At 41.8% G+C, this 18,212-nt stretch overlaps 1 protein-coding gene across 5 annotated transcripts in view; it reads right to left on the bottom strand.

The window, feature by feature from the left end:
• Positions 1–18,212, bottom strand: part of ENOX1 (ecto-NOX disulfide-thiol exchanger 1) — a 398,268-nt gene that overhangs the window by 46,607 nt on the left and 333,449 nt on the right. For all 5 annotated transcript variants that reach the window (XM_075199754.1, XM_075199753.1, XM_075199757.1 and 2 more), the window contains one exon: positions 10,524–10,708. In XM_075199754.1, coding sequence (XP_075055855.1) covers positions 10,524–10,708 — 185 coding nt within the window. The remainder of the gene's footprint in view (positions 1–10,523; positions 10,709–18,212) is intronic.

Here is an 18,212-nt window from a genome sequence, read left to right as displayed (position 1 = left end):
GGTGTAGGTCTGCTCTGCTCTACCACACAGGACACTGCAGGATATGTCCAATACCTATGTGGAATATACATTGGCAAAAATATGCATAGAAAAAAAAATTATTGAATTAATGTAACCTGGGAATAATATAGGCATTAATGATAAAACTGTAATAAAAAAAAGTTTTGTTAAAACAAGTTTTGTTTTTTTAACTTTTTTTTCTCCCATTAAACACATTTATTAGGATGATCTTATTGTCTACTGAACATAAAATACATTTTTCCAGTTGCACCTGCTTGTAAACACATGTTATAGCATGCATACTTGACTGTTATCACTAGTACTCGGGACTTAGACTAGCCCTGTAGCTGGAGCAAGAGATACGGCAGAAAACAAGCAACTTTGAGATGCCCAGAGCTTGATCAGGATGTGGCTGCGTGCGCTTGAGTTTGGCATGCCCTTACTGTAAACTGACTGTGACCAAAACGCCCCTTCCCTGCTCCGGTCACTACCAGAAATGGTAGGCTGTGATAAGTGTCCTTTGCCTACAAAAAACGGACATGGCTGCATTTATTGGCGTATGGTCTGGCTCTGGGCATGCGCAGAGTGATTTTGTGTACGATACTTTCAAAAACAGCAGATATGTGCCTTAATGAATCAGGCCCTTCATTTTCATTTGTGGGATGAAATGAACAGAGGAGGACAAAGGATGCTGGGAAAGAATTGAGCTGGTAGCGCACTGAAGAAGATGATACATTTTCAAGTCGGATCTTATTAATCTTGTCCTTATAGCAAGAAGCAAGATCATGGGCACTGATAGTAGTCAGAGGGTTTGGGGTGGGAGGGTTGGGGTGAGATTTAAATGTGTTTGGGGATAGAAGCCTGAGCATAGATAAGAGATTGGAATTATGTTTGCTTAGCAATGTCCAGAGCATTTCAATAGGAGTGGTAGATAGCAGTAAATGTGAGGAAATCAAAGGATGTACAAGATTTACAAGAGTAACGTTCTGCTTTGCGAGAAATATTTTGAGGATTTCCTGTTACTTTACTGTGCCACGGCTGACATCGAAGTCAGCACAGAGTATGAAGAGTCACTTGATAAAGGGACATTGCCAGGGTTTGGTGAAAATGTGATACTGCCATATCAGGAGAAGAGAATGTAGAAATCTGTGAGAGAGGATGTTGGAGTTATTATTTCTGCAGGTATGAGGAGGCTTGGTAGAGTTTGAGAGCAGAGAGGTTAAAGTACTGGGGGAGACTTTGCAGCTCTCCCCCAGTGATGATCTAAGAGGGTCAAAGGAGTGTTAAGGAAATCAGGAACGGAGCATAGTCCAGAGAAAACAAGATCAAAGCTGTGGCCACCCCGATGAGTAGAGATTCAGTCCACTGGGAGAAGCCAAGGGAGGATGTCAGAGAGAGTAGTTTGGAAGCAAAATTGGAACGCGGAGTATCAATGGGGATGTGGAAAATCACCAATGATGATGGTGGGGATGTTGAAAGATAATAAGTGAGGTAACCATGCAGAAAAATGTTAAAGAATTGTTGGTGTGGTCAAGGGGTGCGATAGATCACAGCAACATGCATAGAGAATGGGTTAAAAATCCTAATAGTATGAACTTCAAAAGATGTGAACGTGAGTGACGTAACATTTGGTAGAACTGTGAATTTGCACTGTGGGGAGAGAAGTAGTCCAACCCCACCTCCTTGTCTGCCTCCAGGTCTGGGGGTGTGGGTGAATTGAAGGCCCCCATGTGAAAGGGCTGCAGGTGAGGCAGTGTCTGATTGTGTAAGCCATGTTTCTGTTATTGCATGATGGTAGTTGTTTGAGAGGAAAAGGTTGTGTATGGAGATAAGTTTGTTACAAACAAGCATGCATTCCAAAGGGTACATTTAAAGGAATTTGGAACAGATAGGAGACAGGTGATGTGTTTGAGATTTGGTAGATTTCGGTAGTGTTCGGATATACGTGTATGGGGGATGTGGGATGAAACCTGGATTAGGCAATATATAAACACCTAATAGAAGCAGATAGAAAGATAGGAAAGATGACTGTAAGATGTGTGACCTTTTGTTTTCTGGCGACAGGATGAGGATGTTAGAGTTAGTGAATATAAATAGGAAAAAGGGAGGGAGCAGTGTGGACAAAGGTGTGTGTTGCAGGAAGGGTGAGGGATAATGCAGTTCTAAAGATAATGTAATAATGTAATAAAAGGAAAGCAATTTGTTAAACATCAAGATTTAAGAATAAGGGCAAGAAACTGAGGCAAATAAACATAAAGTACCTAGTTGCAATGTCCAGTGCAGTTAGAGAATAAGTGCAGAGTCAGGTTGTAGCAGATATAGCTTATTGCTGGATGTCTTCCATTGTTTTTCAATGTTTAATTGTATTTTCTAAACACTGTGTGAGAAAAACACTCGCCTGTCCCATTAGACTGAATGCTAAGACGTAGTGAGGCTGATTTCAGAAGAAATTACATCTGTGCTAATTGGTCAGCAGAGCAGAGAAGGGGCTAAAAAAAAAAAACTAGCTAAAAAAAACAAACTATTGGGGGTAAAAGTATCAATCTGCGGTTTTTGCAAGTCACCAATATTAGTCGACTTTGCAGGGCAAATTTAAAACATACCACATATCAATTACACGTATGTATTATAATAAATGTCTCAGGAACACATATTGAGAATATATCCAGAGCAAAAGGCAATGAATTTCTTGTAAACTGCAGGCAGCAGTACTCATTGTTTTCAGCAATTAGGCACTATGATTGAGTCTTCTCCATGCACTATGGGTAGGCTATCCATTAAGATACCATGTCTACATCTGTCAACTGTGAAGACTTGGCACATCTCCTGAGTCTTGTATGGAAACTTTAAACTGTTGATGAGATCAGGTTTTACTCAGTACTTAGTCACTGCCAGCTGGATAATCTCACTGCGTTGTCCTCATGTGATTAGACTGGCTCAGAACAGTGATTTACTTGTATTATCTGGTTACCCAATTATATGTTACATTCTTATAAGATGACTAGTAATACTTGTTGAACCATGTATCTTTTGCAGCTATTCAAATTCGCCTTTGCAATAATGCCAGTGCGTTCACTAAACCTAAATAGGTTGTATATGATAGAACATTCAGAAATGTATATGTACACGTTTCAAATGTTTGTTGAACACAAAAAAATCCTTAACACCTGTTATGTTATGGCAACTTTTACATTTGTTGCAGAAGAACTTTTTTTTAGTTATTTCTATTACTGCATTTTGAGGTGCTTTTATTTTTGTTTTTGTTTTGTAATTTCTGAAAAAAGTAAGAGTGTGCACCGGGCACTTTTAGTGTTTTGGGTTCTGATTAGCTTGAGGTTTTGGGTTCTGATTTGTTTTGCCAAAACACCTGACGAAAGGTTTTGGTTCTGATTTAGGGTTTTGGGTTCCGATTTATTTTTAAAAAAGCATAAAAAGTGCTAAAATCTAGTTTTTTTGTTTGTTTTTCACTCCTACGCTATTATTAACCTCAATAACATTCAATAACAATCATTTCCACTAATTTCCAGTGTATTTGGAACACCTCACACTTCACAATATTGTTTTTAGTCCAAATCGTTGGACCGAGGTAGCTTTCTGGACTGCATAGTGGAGTGGCCCCGGTACCCAATTTGGTACCGGGGCCACAATAAAAAAACATAAACTGGTCTCAATTCCACTGCACAGCTATCTGGACTGCGTAGTGTAGTGGCCCCGGTACCCAATTTGGTATTGGGGCCACAATAAAAAAACATAAACTGGTCTCAATTCCACTGCACAGCTATCTGGACTGCATAGTGTAGTGGCCCCGGTACCCAATTTGGTACCGGGGTCACAATAAAAAAACATAAACTGGTCTCAATTCCACTGCACAGCTATCTGGACTGCGTAGTGTAGTGGCCCCGGTACCCAATTTGGTACCGGGGCCACAATATAAAACCCTCAACTGGTCTGAATACCATTGCACAGATGGCGGACACCGGATGCACGTCTAAAACCAACATAGCAGTTAAGGCCGCAGTTATTTTTTTTTGAGCTACAAAAAAAAAAACACGTAGCAATACAAATGGCAGTTTCTCTTTTTTGGAAATACAGAAAGAAGGAAAGAAAGTAGTAATAGAAATGGCAGTTCCTCTTTTTTTGAAATACAGAAAGAAAGAAAGAAAGTAGTAATAGAAATGGCAGTTACTCTTTTTGGGAACTATATATAGAATGAAAATAGAAATAGAAATGGCAGTTCCTCTTTTTTGAACTACACAAACAATGAACGTAGTAATAGAAATGGCAGTTCCTCTTTTTGGGAACTACATATACAATTAAAGTATTCAATATAAGTGGCAGTTGCTCTTTTTGGGAACTACATATACAATTAAAGTATTAAATAGAAGTGGCAGTTCCTCTTTTTGGGAACTACATATACAATTAAAGTAATAAATAGAAGTGGCAGTTCCTCTTTTTGGGAACTACATATACAATTAAAGTATTAAAAACTGTGGCTGAAGTGATTGGTTTGTTTGGGCCCCCACACAAAAAAAGCTATTCATCTCTCCCTGTACAAACTAAACTGGCTCTACTGATGCAAGATGTCGTCCTCATCCTCATCCTCTAATTCCTGGCCCCCTTCAGTGTGTACTTCCTCATCCTCACACATTATCAATTTGTCCCCGCTGGACTCCACAACCACAGGTCCCTCTATATTATCTGGAGGGCACTGCTGTGCTTGATTGAGGACTTGGTAACTAATTTTTATGAACATGATTTTTTCAACGTTCTGAGGAAGCAACCTCCTTCGCCGCTCACTGACCAGGTTCCCCGCTGCACTAAAAACTCTTTCAGAGTAAACACTGGAGGGGGGACAACTCAGGTAAAATAGAGCCAGTTTGTACAGGGGCTTCCAAACTGCCTTTTTTTCCTGCCAGTAACAATATGGACTGTCTGACATGTCTATTTAGATGGTGTCAGCAAAGTAATCCTCCACCATTTTTTCAATTGTGACAGCATCAAATGCAGTGAGCGTAGACATGTCTGCAATGGTTGGCAGGTCCTTCAGTCCGGACCAGATGTTCTCAGCATCCCCGCCAGCGGGTCTTTGAGGAAAACTGAGCTTTTTCCTCACAGCCACAGGTGTGGAAGAAACTGATGGAGGAGCTGGTGGCATGTCACGGTCCTCTTCAGAGGACAATTTCCTGACCAGCAGGTCTTTACACCGCTGTAGACTTGTGTCTGCCGGAAACAGAGACACAACATACGCTTTAAACCGAGGATCCAGCACGGTGGCCAGAATGTATTCCTCTGACTTTAAAAGAGTGACCACCCTCGGATCCTGGCAAAGCGTACGAAGGGCTTCATCAACAAGAGCTACATGCTTTGTTGAATCGCAATGGTTTACCAGCTCCTCCCTCACTTCCTCCAGATGCTTCTGCAACAGCCTGATCAGGGGAATCACCTGACTCAAGCTGGCAGTGTCGGAACTGACTTCTTGGCAAGTTCAAACGGCTGCAGAACCTTGCACAACACGGAAATCAGTCTCCAGTGCGCTTGACTCAGGCGCATCCCCACTCCTTTTCCTATGTCGTAGGTGGCTGTGTAGGCTTGAATGGCCTTTTGCTGCTCCTCCATCCTCTGCAGCATATAGAGGGTGGAGTTCCAGCGCGTCACAACCTCTTGTTTGAGGTGATGGCAGGGCAGGTTCAGACTTTTTTGATGTAGCTCGAGTCTGCGGTAGGCACTGGCAGAATGCCTAAAGTGTCCAGCAATTTTGCGGGCCACCGCAAGCATCTCCTGCACACCCGTCACTCTTCAGGTAATGCTGCACCATTAAATTAACGGTGTGGGCAAAACATGGGACGTGCTGGAAATTGCCCATATGTAATGCCCGCACAATGTTACTGGCGTTGTCTGACACCACAAATCCCCAGGAGAGTCTAAGTGGGGTAAGCCACTGTGAGATGATTTCCCTCAGTTTCTCTAAGAGGTTCTCAGCATTGTGCCTCTTATTAAAACCTGTGATACACAATGTTGCCTGCCTTGGCACGAGCAACCGTTGTGGAGATGCTGCTACTGATGCAGCTGCTGCTGTTGCTGCGGAAGGCGATGCATCTACCCAGTGGGCTGTCACAGTCATATAGTCCTTCGTTTGCCCTGAACCACTTGTCCACATGTCCGTGGTTAAGTGGACAGTGGGTACAACCGCATTTTTAAGAGCACTGAGGACACTTGTTCGTACTTCTCTGTACATCTTTGGTATCGCCTGCCTAGTGAAGTGGAATCTCGACGGGATTTGGTACCGGGGACAAAATACCTCCATCAACCGTCTAAATCCCACTCCACTGATGGTGGACACCGGACGCACGTCTAACACCAACATTGCTGTTATTGATGCAGTTATCCGCTTTGCCATAGGATGACTAGTGTCGTACTTGGTGCTCATGGCAAACGATTGTTGGACGGTCGACTGTTTGGTGAAAGACGTAGCGTTCTTGCGACGTCCCCTCTGGGAAGATGACCGACTACCAGCAGCAACAGCAGCAGCGGCAGTAGTAGGCGTACCACTGCAGGATTCCTCAGATGAATCCCGTATTGAAGAGGACTCAGTCTGGCTAGTGACATGGCCTGCAGGACTAAATCTGATGGAGATCGTGGAGGAAGTTGACGAGCAGGGTGTTGGTGGTGTGTATCCAACAGGACCAAGGGATTTAGGTGTCCCTGGACTGATGACGGTCCTAGCCCCAGTTCCTGAACTAATCACTGAACTATGAAGGTTATTCAGGTGACGTATAAGGGAGGATGTCCCTAGGTGGCCAAGATCCTTACCCCTGCTTATTTGAGCTTTACATAAGCTACATATGGCCATACATTTGTTGTCAGGATTTGGATAAAAATAACTCCAGACCGAAGAGGTGCATTTTTTGGTCTTCTGACCAGGCATGACGATTGGCTTTTTCATCCCATGGACAACAGCTGTTTCCCCCCCTGGTGCCTCATTTAAAATAACCACATCAGCATCCTCCTCATCAAGTTCCTCCACAACGCCAGCTACATCAATAGCCTCCTTGACACCTTGATTATCCAAATCTGGATCTACACTGTGGGTCATCCTTCCAGCATATGCAGAGGGTGTGCTGCAAATGGTGGATGGAGTCACCTCTTCCCGTACAGTGATGGGAAGGTCAGGCTTCGCAACCACCAACACCCTTGGACTCGCCTTGGGGATTTGTGATGTCATCTGTTTAGAAGGCAGAGTTGTTTGCTGTTTTGTTGCTGACAGCATAACTCTTAAATTTTTTGGAGGGGGGGGGAGGAGGGCTTAGATCCTTGGGTGAAGCTGAACCACTAGTCCTGAACACAGGCCAGGGCCTAAGCCGTTCCTTGCCACTCCGTGTCGTAAAGGGAATATTGGCAAGTTTACGTTTCTCCTCAGATGTTTTCAATTTTCTTTTTTTTACTAATTGTAGTGAACTTTTGCTTTTTGGATTTTACATGCCCTCTACTAGGAGACTGGGCATCGGCCTTGGCAGACGACGTTGATGGCATTTCATCGTCTATGTCATGACTAGTGGCAGCAGCATTAGGAGGAAGTGGGTCTTGGTCTTTCCCTACTTTATCCCCCAAATTTTGGTACTCCATTATATGCAGCACACGTATTACAGTACTATTTTTTAAATACTGCAAGAACAGTGAACAAGTTTTAATAGATTGCAGTATTAATGTTAATGGACTGCAATCATTTTTTTTAGACTTTTTAGAATATTTTTTAATATTTTTTTAAAAGGATTTTTGTCGAATTATAATTTTTTGGGAAGATTTTTTAATACTTTTAAAATAAAGATGCACTTAGCAAAACAAAGCACAGGACAAAAACACCGCTGGACTCAGCAAGGACAGAGCACTAGACTGATGCACCACTGGACTCAGCAAGGACAGAGCACTGGACTGATGCACCACTGGACTCAGCAAGGACAGAGCACTGGACTGATGCACCACTGGACTCAGCAAGGACTTTTTTTCATTTTTTTTTTTTATATTATTTTAAAAGGATTTTTGTAGAATTTTTCTTTTTATGGAAGAATTTTTAATACTTTTGAAATAAATATGCACTTAGCAGAACAGAGCACAGGACAAAACGCACCGCTGGACTCAGCAAGGACAGAGCACTGGACTGATGCACCACTGGACTCAGCAAGGACAGAGCACTGGACTGATGCACCACTGGACTCAGCAAGGACAGAGCACTGGACTGATGCACCACTGGACTCAGCAAGGACAGAGCACTGGACTGATGCACCACTGGACTCAGCAGGACAGAGCACTGGACTGATGCACCACTGGACTCAGCAAGGACAGAGCACTGGACTGATGCACCACTGGACTCAGCAGGACAGAGCACAGCACAGCACAGCACGAGAAATAGCAGGACAGCGGACCACCTAACACACCCTCCCTCTTCCCTGATCAATGCCCGAGTGAAGATGGCGGAAGCGGGGAATTTAAAGAATCCGAGTATTGCGAGATCCGACAGCGGGATTATGACTCAGAGCCTCGTTTTAATTTTCGGAATCGGCGGCAATACCCGGACAGTGCTCGGATCTGACTCGGATCCGCGCTGTTCGGGGGGGCTCGGATTCCAGGAATCTGAGTCCGCTCATCCTTAGAAAAAAAGGTACATAGTATACGTAGTTTATCAATAACAACCCACCCATCAATGTTCTCTCATTTTTGAAAGACATGAAACATTTTTATTGTGAGAAAAAAATTCACAAGGGCATATTCAAATGTAGAATATCGGTGCACAACAGTGGATGTGGCCTTATTGGAGGGTGTTTTTACCATTTTTTTTCAAATATCCTTTCAAAATACACATACAATTTACTAGATAACAGATATAGCGTAATAGGGAATAGTGGAAGAGCCTCTTTTATGGGGATAGCTGTGCTTATGGGGCCTGGAAAGTGATGAGGGGGTCTGGTGATGCCAATTTCTCTGCTCTCGGGGAAAGGGGGGGAATTTGATAGGAGATGGGGAATGTGTTAATACAGAAGTGATGGGGAATGTGTTAATACAGAAGTGATGGGGAATGTGTTAATACAGAGGTTATGGGGAATAAAAGGAACATTAATAAATGGCTAAATTAGGGAATATTTTTTGGACACGGGCACAGATCAGCAAGCATAATGCAAACACACAACAGTTTACACTTAGCATCCAGCATATTACAGTATTCAATAGACTTCAGTAAACAAATAACAACATGTCGGATAAAAACAAAAGGAGAGGGAATTATTGAAAGAACAACAGTATTGATATAAATAATAACAACATTAACAAAAGTAACAGACCGTCCACTTCAATCTACTTCATAAATAATATGCGTCAACAAAAATGATACAAGAAGGCATTCACACATCTAGAAATAGCACCTGGTTTCTACTGCTTCAGTGCACCAAGCCCAGGCCTACATACCAGCATCAAGCCCCGGCCTACATACCAGCATCAAGCCCAGGCCTACATACCAGCATCAAGCCCCGGCCTACATACCAGCATCAAGCCCCGGCCTACATACCAGCATCAAGCCCCGGCCTACATACCAGCATCAAGCCCCGGCCTACATACCAGCATCAAGCCCAGGCCTACATACCAGCATCAAGCCCAGGCCTACATACCAGCATCAAGCCCAGGCCTACATACCAGCATCAAGCCCAGGCCTACATACCACCATCCAGCCCAGGCCTACATACCACCATCAAGCCCAGGCCTACATACCAGCACATAAAGTGTTCTGGAGTAAGTGCAAACAAAGAGACCACTATATGTGACAGGCACAGTTTTAACAATCAAATCTATCATGCAAATTGAAATAATTTGCCATGAAGCATTCAGTTTTTTAACATCTGGCAATACTTCCATACCTTGGCAGAATTTAAAGAGCAATTGTATATAATCATATTATTTAAACAAAAGTCATTCTGCAAATATCCATAGAAAAGGCTTCACTGCGTGTAATGTCAAAGGACCGCTAAACCTTCAAATGTATTTTTTTCACATAGAATCATAAAACTCTGTCAAAAAGTAAAGTAAAACCTTCTAGTTCCATTACAAACTGCTGAAACACCCCCCACCTCTTTGCGATAATGACCGGAGATCTGAGAATGCAGCAACTTTAGCTAGTCACATCACTGGCTCTGCACCTCTTTACCAGTCAGGCAATTTATACCGTGCATTTGCACAAAGCAAGACTGTCAAGTTATCAGTCACTCTGTGCCTGCTGTTAGAGAACCATCTCCCTCCTAACATAGCAACCTGCTGCAGAGGAGAGAAAAAGAGGATGCTGGACATATTTAGTAAAGTATAAATACTACAGTTATTTTATGTATATTAATTAGCTCTGTAAAACACAATTTGATATATATCAATGAGGAACGGTAGCTTTACTTGCTCTTTATACGATCCTGTTCAATCAATATAGCACACCCACGTGGGTAAATTTTTAGGACCAAGCTTATAGACGGAGTAAATTCAATCCGACTTACTTGTTGCATATTTTGCATTGCTTGCTGTAAAAACTGTAACTGCTGATCCTTGGTCAAACTCTCCTCTGTTCTTGCATGATGACCTTTGTCTTGTTTCAGAAGTTCTACTTCATTCCTGTATGCATCCAACTGCCACCGTAAGCTGTCATTCTCTTCCTTTAGTGCATAAGCTTGGGCAGCTAGAGCTGGAGTCATGAGAAAAAGAAAAATACCTTTGTTTTTTAAAGAGGAGATGATGCTCAAAACATACCCTCACATGCTGTGTAATATAAAATTTAAAGAGTGTACTGAGAATAAATACAATGTGCAGTATATTCTATGAATAAAAGCTTTAGATAAACCCCAAACGTAACATTGACACATGCAGATAATAAGTAATTAATCCACAAAATGTACCTTTAGAAAAGACTAAAACAATAAATAAATAATTTATGAAAGTCCCTTTATCTATTTAACAAATCGTCAACCAGAAATGCACAAGCACATGTATACATTATAAAAGTACAACTATAGGATAGTTTAGAAGCATTTCCACCTCCAATGTTTGTGCTGGGGGTGTCACCTTTCCTGTACCTGGTCTGGCACTGACAACTTCAGGATCCAGTAGGGAGTATAAATCGACCGAACAAAGGAATTTCTGTTGATGTCATAGTGATCTTATCTAGTTAAAACACCTCCAGCAAGATATGACAAAAGCGTCCAGAGTATAAATATGATATAAGAGCTAAGCATGTATTTATGACATGCGTATGGTAGGTGGAGTGGAATTATTTACAATTGAAATGTGTATATTTTTATCTAGACACACTTAAGGTAAAGTGCATATATTTGATGCCCCCATAATTTTGCAGAACAGTTGAGTACATTTTGGTGTAAATTTCAGGGGATGAACATGGAACAAGGATCGGGAGACTTGTGGGTTTAAAGTAAAGACTCTCATTTATGGGATCTCATCAGTTATGTTTGTATTTATAGAATCATACAAGTATCACAACAGTATGGAAACTCCTATGGCTCCAGGGTCAACCCTCTTGTATACATGTGTCCCACCCCAGCTGGCACAATGAGGATGAGGGTATTATTTTCCACAGTATTATGTTGCTGCACTACCCCCAAGCAACAAAGGGAGCAGAGGGTGAAAGAGCCTCCACAACTAGGTTAAATATTTACAAGAAGCCAGGGAAAAGCTATTTAACAGTCAGCCGCCCCACCCAATAGCCCCTTTTTAAGTGCTAATTACTTATGTGTGTAGACTAAAACAGCTGATACAAATGACATAAACCATGTTTCTGCTCAATCAAGATTTAAACATTTCCTGATTCTTTTTATGACAATTAGGTTATGTAAGTCCCCCCCCCCCTCTGTTTTCCCTACTACAGAAACTAATAAAACGTATAAAAAAGAAAAAAAAAAAGATTTAAACATTACCATTGAGGTACTCTTTTCAGCAATATGGCTTCAATAACAGACAAGATTACAATCATCTGCTTTAAATGTAAATAAATGAAGCTTATTGTTGGCTGTACTATCCCTTTAAACAAACTTCTTACAAGTTTTTAAGTAACAAATAACGAGAAACCCATTTGCGCAACAGAATTTTACAAAATACATCTAAAAAAATGTATTCTTCAATCTTTTTTATTTTGCTTTTTATATGATTGTTTTTCAGAACTATATTGTTTTTACAGCAGTCTGGATTTAAGAGAACCATTAAAAAATGCCTACTTGTACAGACACTTTATCTTTTCTTAGTGCCAACAGCTTTGAGGCAGTCACCAGTTGAAGGAGAAATATAATGACTGAAACTGTATAAAAATGTAAATGCTGATATGAGAAAGTGTGGTGGTAACAGTAGAACATTACTGCATTAGTAGCATTGAATGACACTTAAGTCATTTCCCTGGGATGCTCCATTTGGACTGTTTTCAATTTAAAATGACATTTTTATTACCATAACTGATAGCAGGTGTTTGTGAGAAAATCGATTAGTATGCAGGGATGGAAATGACTTCTCCCAAATGAATTGCGCAGTCTGTAATATAGGATGAAAATTGAGTGGCAAAGTGCAAAAGGCCATAAAACATATGCCAGAGACGTTCTACGTATAAATTATCTTGGTTAAGAAAAACATATAGGAAATTGTGGTGTCATAGCTCCAAATTGAACTTTTTTTCATTGCTATTTAGCTACTGATTATTTTCATGCATTCCATCATTTTATAATACAATCCTATGTCCCTTGGAAGCTGAGAGAATGCCATTATGAGAAACAGATGTTCACAAAAGAAATACACTGGGTTCTTCTCACATTCTTTTCTTGAACAATGCCTCTGATTTCAATTTTGGATGAAGTTATCTTTTTTCTTTTTAATGAAGCACTGCAGCAAAGAACATTACTTAATAATTGGTTTTAGTTGGAACATTGAAAGCAACCTGGTCACAGAATGAATATTTCCTTTTGCCAAAATAATTGAAATGATTACCATTCTCTGCTACTTAATATTATGGTGGCATGTTAAAATAAACTAGTAAAATAAGTTAAACAAAATGACATGCATAAGCTACCTGAAACCATGCACAAACCACTCTAATAGGGCATATTCTTAGAGATGTAGATATAGTGGATGGGTGCCACTGTCTTGCCAGAGTCTACAGGTTAAAATATCAAACTGCAGTGCAATCTGGGGGTAAATGTATGAATCTCCGGATTCTTCATCTCCGGCGTGTTCAGCCTCTTCAGCGCTTAGATTTAAAGCGGCACTGCATTGTAAAGGGAAGTCCCTTTACAATGCAGCGCCACTTTAAATTTAAGCGCTGAAGAGGCTGAACACGCCGGAGATGAAGAATCCGGAGATTCATACATTTACCCCCTGGTCTTGTTTCAATTTCTAAATTAGAGCAAATAACATCCCCAGGATACATTTAATTTATTATAAAGAAAAGCGCCCAAGTCAACACTCAGTCTTCACAAATAGAACTGCTATATTTAAAGAATATGAATAATCAGCACTAACAAAGGCATGAAACAGGTGTGACGCTACAACCACAGACCTCTGTCACTATTCCTAAAATATTCAGCATGTAGAGGCAACACCGAATCCTCATTAAAATATCAGGGAAAGAACCTTTACCATAACTGCCGAGAGCACACTCTCCCTGCCAAGTATAAGTCCAGGTAAAGCGACAAGACGACGGTCAGTGCTTTAAATAAACAATTTTCAAAGTAGGAACCAGGCACTTATCTGAATTTAATTGAATTCTTAATTTGAGAACAATTTCTTCATGAAAAGGACACATGTTATAGGTGTGTTAATAGCCAGATTTTATTTTGATCATTTTAGAATATTGTGCAAATGCTCTCTGACGCACAGCAACCAATCACAATCCTCTCCTTTTTACATTTAATACCCTTAATTTTTGCACATTTTTTTTTATATTTTGTCTCTCCTCTTCCACGATACATTCTTCCTGATTTAACTCCAGAATGTCATACCATTCTTTGGTGAAAAGTTTGGGTTGAGAGAGTGACTACCACTAACATAGTAATTCAAGAATATCATGTTCCTCTAACAATGATGGTGCATTATTCCTCATACAAGTTACCTTTAGGTGAGAGGACCAGTTGTTACTGAGGGTATCGTCGGTTATAATTTTTGCATAGGCACACTCATACTGTGGGCAATGAAACATGAATGAATACCAGTCTCAGATGGCAGCAGTATGAGTTCATATGCACAAAATTTTTCAAGTTAAGAACATCATCATGTATATATATATATACATAATTTTATATGGATTGTGTGTTAGGAACCCCTCTATCCGGTACAGCAAAACCCGGAGTCTACTCTGAAAGTCTGGTCTTCACTGGAGCCCCTAGTGGCGGGGACAGACTTGGCCGCAGACTAACAGAGGGTCGTGTGATGTGTACTGGCTGTGGAGAACCCAGGAGCAGAGGGTTATGGCAGACAGCGTATCCAGAGAACAGGCCGAGGTCAGGGGTCACTTGCTAGATAGAATCGTCGGAAAACACGCCAGGGGTCGGGGTCACAAGCAAATCAGCAGTATCAGAGGTTCAAGCCAGAAGGTCAAGGGCACAGGCAAAAAGACAAATCCAAGGTACAGGCAGGGGTCAAACACGGCAAACGGAGGTCCAAAGGTTTAACACCAACAGCACAACAACAGGCAGCAACACAGAAGTCTGGAAGCTATAACCGGCAGGGAGGCTAAGCCCTCCCTGCCTTAAATACTGAAATAGACCAATGAGAGCTTAGCTCTCTAATTGCACACAGACTGTCCTCATAATTGTATTAATTAGCCCGCAGGCTTGCCACACTGCTGCGCACGCGCCCGGCTGCCCCGTAGTTCCGGGACGGGCGCTGGACTGACAAGCGTCCGATCGTTGCTATGGCAACGGTCGGCTGGCCACCGGAAGTGACGTCCCAGTCGTCATAGCGACGGCCGGGACGCAGGTAGGAGAGTCGCGGCGGCTGGGCACCGCCGCAGCTCGTAACATTGTGCAGATAAAATAAGTCTGCTCCCCATCATCTGTCAAGGGCACTCCAAAAAATAAAAAAAAGGTAAGTATATACTGTGACAGGATGGTCCTTCTATGTCACCCTGTCATGCTGCTGGGGTCGACTGGGCATGTCTTGCCACTGCCTCCTTTCTTTATCCTAAAAGTAGGAGGGGCTTCTGCTGCCATAGCTAGGTTCCTTCAATGGTACCTAGAACCACTGGGTAACTCTTGCTACTAGTACACCCGCTTGCTGGGCATCTAGGCTTGTACATCTGACCTCTTCCTTTAGATCAGGGTTGCTGTGGATAGTTCAACCTGGCTTATCACATTGGACATTGGAAAGAGCTGCAGGCTAGCGGGCAGAGCGTTGGTACTAGATGCTAGGTCCCAACCTCAGAATAGCCTGATAACTGATTAGAGTGGTCTAATCGGTAGGTCACAGGAATTACAGCAACTAGGTAGGTGTCAAAGCAGGATCTAGAAGCAGTGCTGTTTTATTAGCTAAGCAGTCCTTACAAGGATAGTTACACACTAGTTTGAGGTATAAAAGATCTCCAGAAGTTACAGATGGAATAATACTTTACATGGTAAAATAGGGCTCTTTTTATACAGTTTTGCAGCCTTACCCTGGCAGAAGATAATCCAGCCTCCTGCCCCTTTAACCAATCCAAGCTGATTCATGCAGCCTGCACATGAATCAGCCTGGAGGGGTTAACATATTTTTAAATAGCGAACCTGCAGAACAGACTGGCGGAGGTCTTCGCCTATAGCAGCTGCCTTTCCCAAAGAGCTAGACGCACTCACAGGTACTCGGATGCCCCAGGACTTAACTGCAAGTAGTGTAGGTTCATTATACTAACCGCAGCACAGGCCTGGAGACAATACAGATGGTAATGGATGGTCAGATGAAAGCCAAGGTCAGGGGTCACTTGCAGAGTAGAATAGTCAGAAAACACGCAAAGGGTCGGGGTCACGAGCAGATCAGCAGAATCCAAGGTACAGGCCAAAAGTTCAGGTTCACAGGCAAGAAGGCAAGGTCCAGTAAACAGGCAAAAAGGGTCACGACAGAAATCCAGCAGAATAACAAGCAGGTCAGCACAAGTAACAAACTAGGACGCTATAACCGGCAGGGAGGCTAAGCCCTCCCTGCCTTAAATAGTGCCATAGACCAATCAGGGCTTTGCCCTGTAATAGCCCACAGGAGACAGACCTTACTTAATTAATCCCATCAGCCCACAGGCTGCAATAGTAGATGCGCATGTGCCCGGCTGCTCTACAATGCCGGGGTGCGCTGTTTAGGAGTTTCGGCGTCCGGCCACTGCCTTGGCAACGGTCGGGGCCACAAGACCGGAAGTGATGCAGAAACCATGTAGTTAGGGTACAATATTTTTTTAATTAGTGGTTTAATGTTATATTTGAAAACATTTAGTAATTGTAGTGGACTTATGTGAGGAAAGTGCTGAGAAAATGTAAGGAATCATAGATCCTCACAGTGTCCTGTTCATGTGGACAGAAATAGAACAAAAAAATTGTGCATTCCCTGCCTACCTACCTGGGGTCTTTAACGTTTACCATGTATGCATTTGTTTAGTGTTTCCTTGTGTCAGAAAGGTTTAAAAACACACTAATACTTTCTCCAAACACATGCTATATGTGTTGGATTTTTGAAAATTATATCTACACAATCATATTTTACCATGACAAAGTACAGTAACAGATTTGCATTCTTTGTTTACAGAAAAAATGAAATCTAGAAGGGCTCAGAATGCAGTAATTCAAGGTCAGATTCATTTTTCATAATGTACCAAGAGGCTGACATTTCTAACCAAATCTGATTAGTGCATAAGCAGCTAATGTGAATTTTGCCACGTTTCAGTGATATGGTATACTGCCAATGTAAATAGTAAGCTGCCAACAGCCATCATACTTTCTTTACAGAAGCCTATGCTTATAAAACACAGCAATGCTTCTTTGTGGCAACTCGGATGCATCTGCCCACATTCTGGATGTTCTTAGACCTGGAAGGTCTATTACATTTACATTTAGTACATTCACTGGACTAATCCTTTCCTAGTATCCCTAAATTAATGTAACTACATTCTGCGTTTTGTAACTCCAGCTCTCTACTGCAGTCTTTAGGTGTGTTTCACAGAAGTGCCTATTATCTTATTTACTTGCATATGTGTAACAAGAAACAACCTGCAGACGACAGGAGAACGGGATTATTCATAACACAAAACTTAACAGAGCCAAATGCTTTAAATCCATTACACCTTACATAATTCTCACTGAAGACTCCTTTCTACCTTTACCTTGTGGGTGTCAGAAGTGAACTTGCAGCTATTGTATACAGTGGGCCTCATTTAGACTTCAGAGACAATCTATCTAATACGTGCAATATGACAAAACCATGTTACGCTGTAAGGAAGCGGGTTCATGTGTGTGAGAGTCGGGAAGGGACATGCCCTAACAACTCTGAAATGCAGTATAAAGCTAAAGCTGGCAAGTATTTGTGTGCCACATGGAAACTCAAGCAGTATTTTCACTGCATTCAAAAAAACATAAAAATAAGGAATAAAGTAATAGCGGCTAGACTGATGCCCCCCTGCCCAGCCCGCCACTGGGCAGAACACTGACCAAAAATTGGGATTGTCCCACTAGAATCACAACATTTCACAGACTCTCCTGCTCTCTCCCAACTGTTTTTGTCACTTTCACCACCTGTGGCTGCTGGTTTCTTTAGTTGCGGCTTGTTTGGATCCTGGAATGTTGGGGGCCCTATTTGGAAAAATAGTTGGTACATTTAGAAAATTCGCACCCATGAGTAATAATTAGGTCTTCCTCCAACGCCAACATTAAAATAATAGTATTCCCATTTAATAAATGAACCTATTTCCCTCCGTACAAACAGCCCCAGCAATAAATTAATAGTATTTACATTTCATAAATTACCTATTTCCCGCCACCTTCATGGCCATTAAATAATTCATAGTCGCATTTAATAGAGAGACCTCATTCTCCCCAAACTCAACCCCACATTCAATAGCCCCCAAACCACCCCATCTTAAATAGTCCCCACTATTGAATACCATCACCCCACAAACAAAATAGCACCCATTAATTAGACACCACCTACCTGACACACACACATTACCACAAGCCCCCTGTGCCATC

This window comes from Mixophyes fleayi, chromosome 2 (genome assembly GCF_038048845.1).
Source record: "Mixophyes fleayi isolate aMixFle1 chromosome 2, aMixFle1.hap1, whole genome shotgun sequence".
In the NCBI taxonomy this organism is placed as follows: domain Eukaryota; kingdom Metazoa; phylum Chordata; class Amphibia; order Anura; family Limnodynastidae; genus Mixophyes; species Mixophyes fleayi.
The sequence above is the reverse complement of the archived record's forward strand: the minus strand, read 5'-3'. Positions and strand labels throughout refer to the sequence as shown.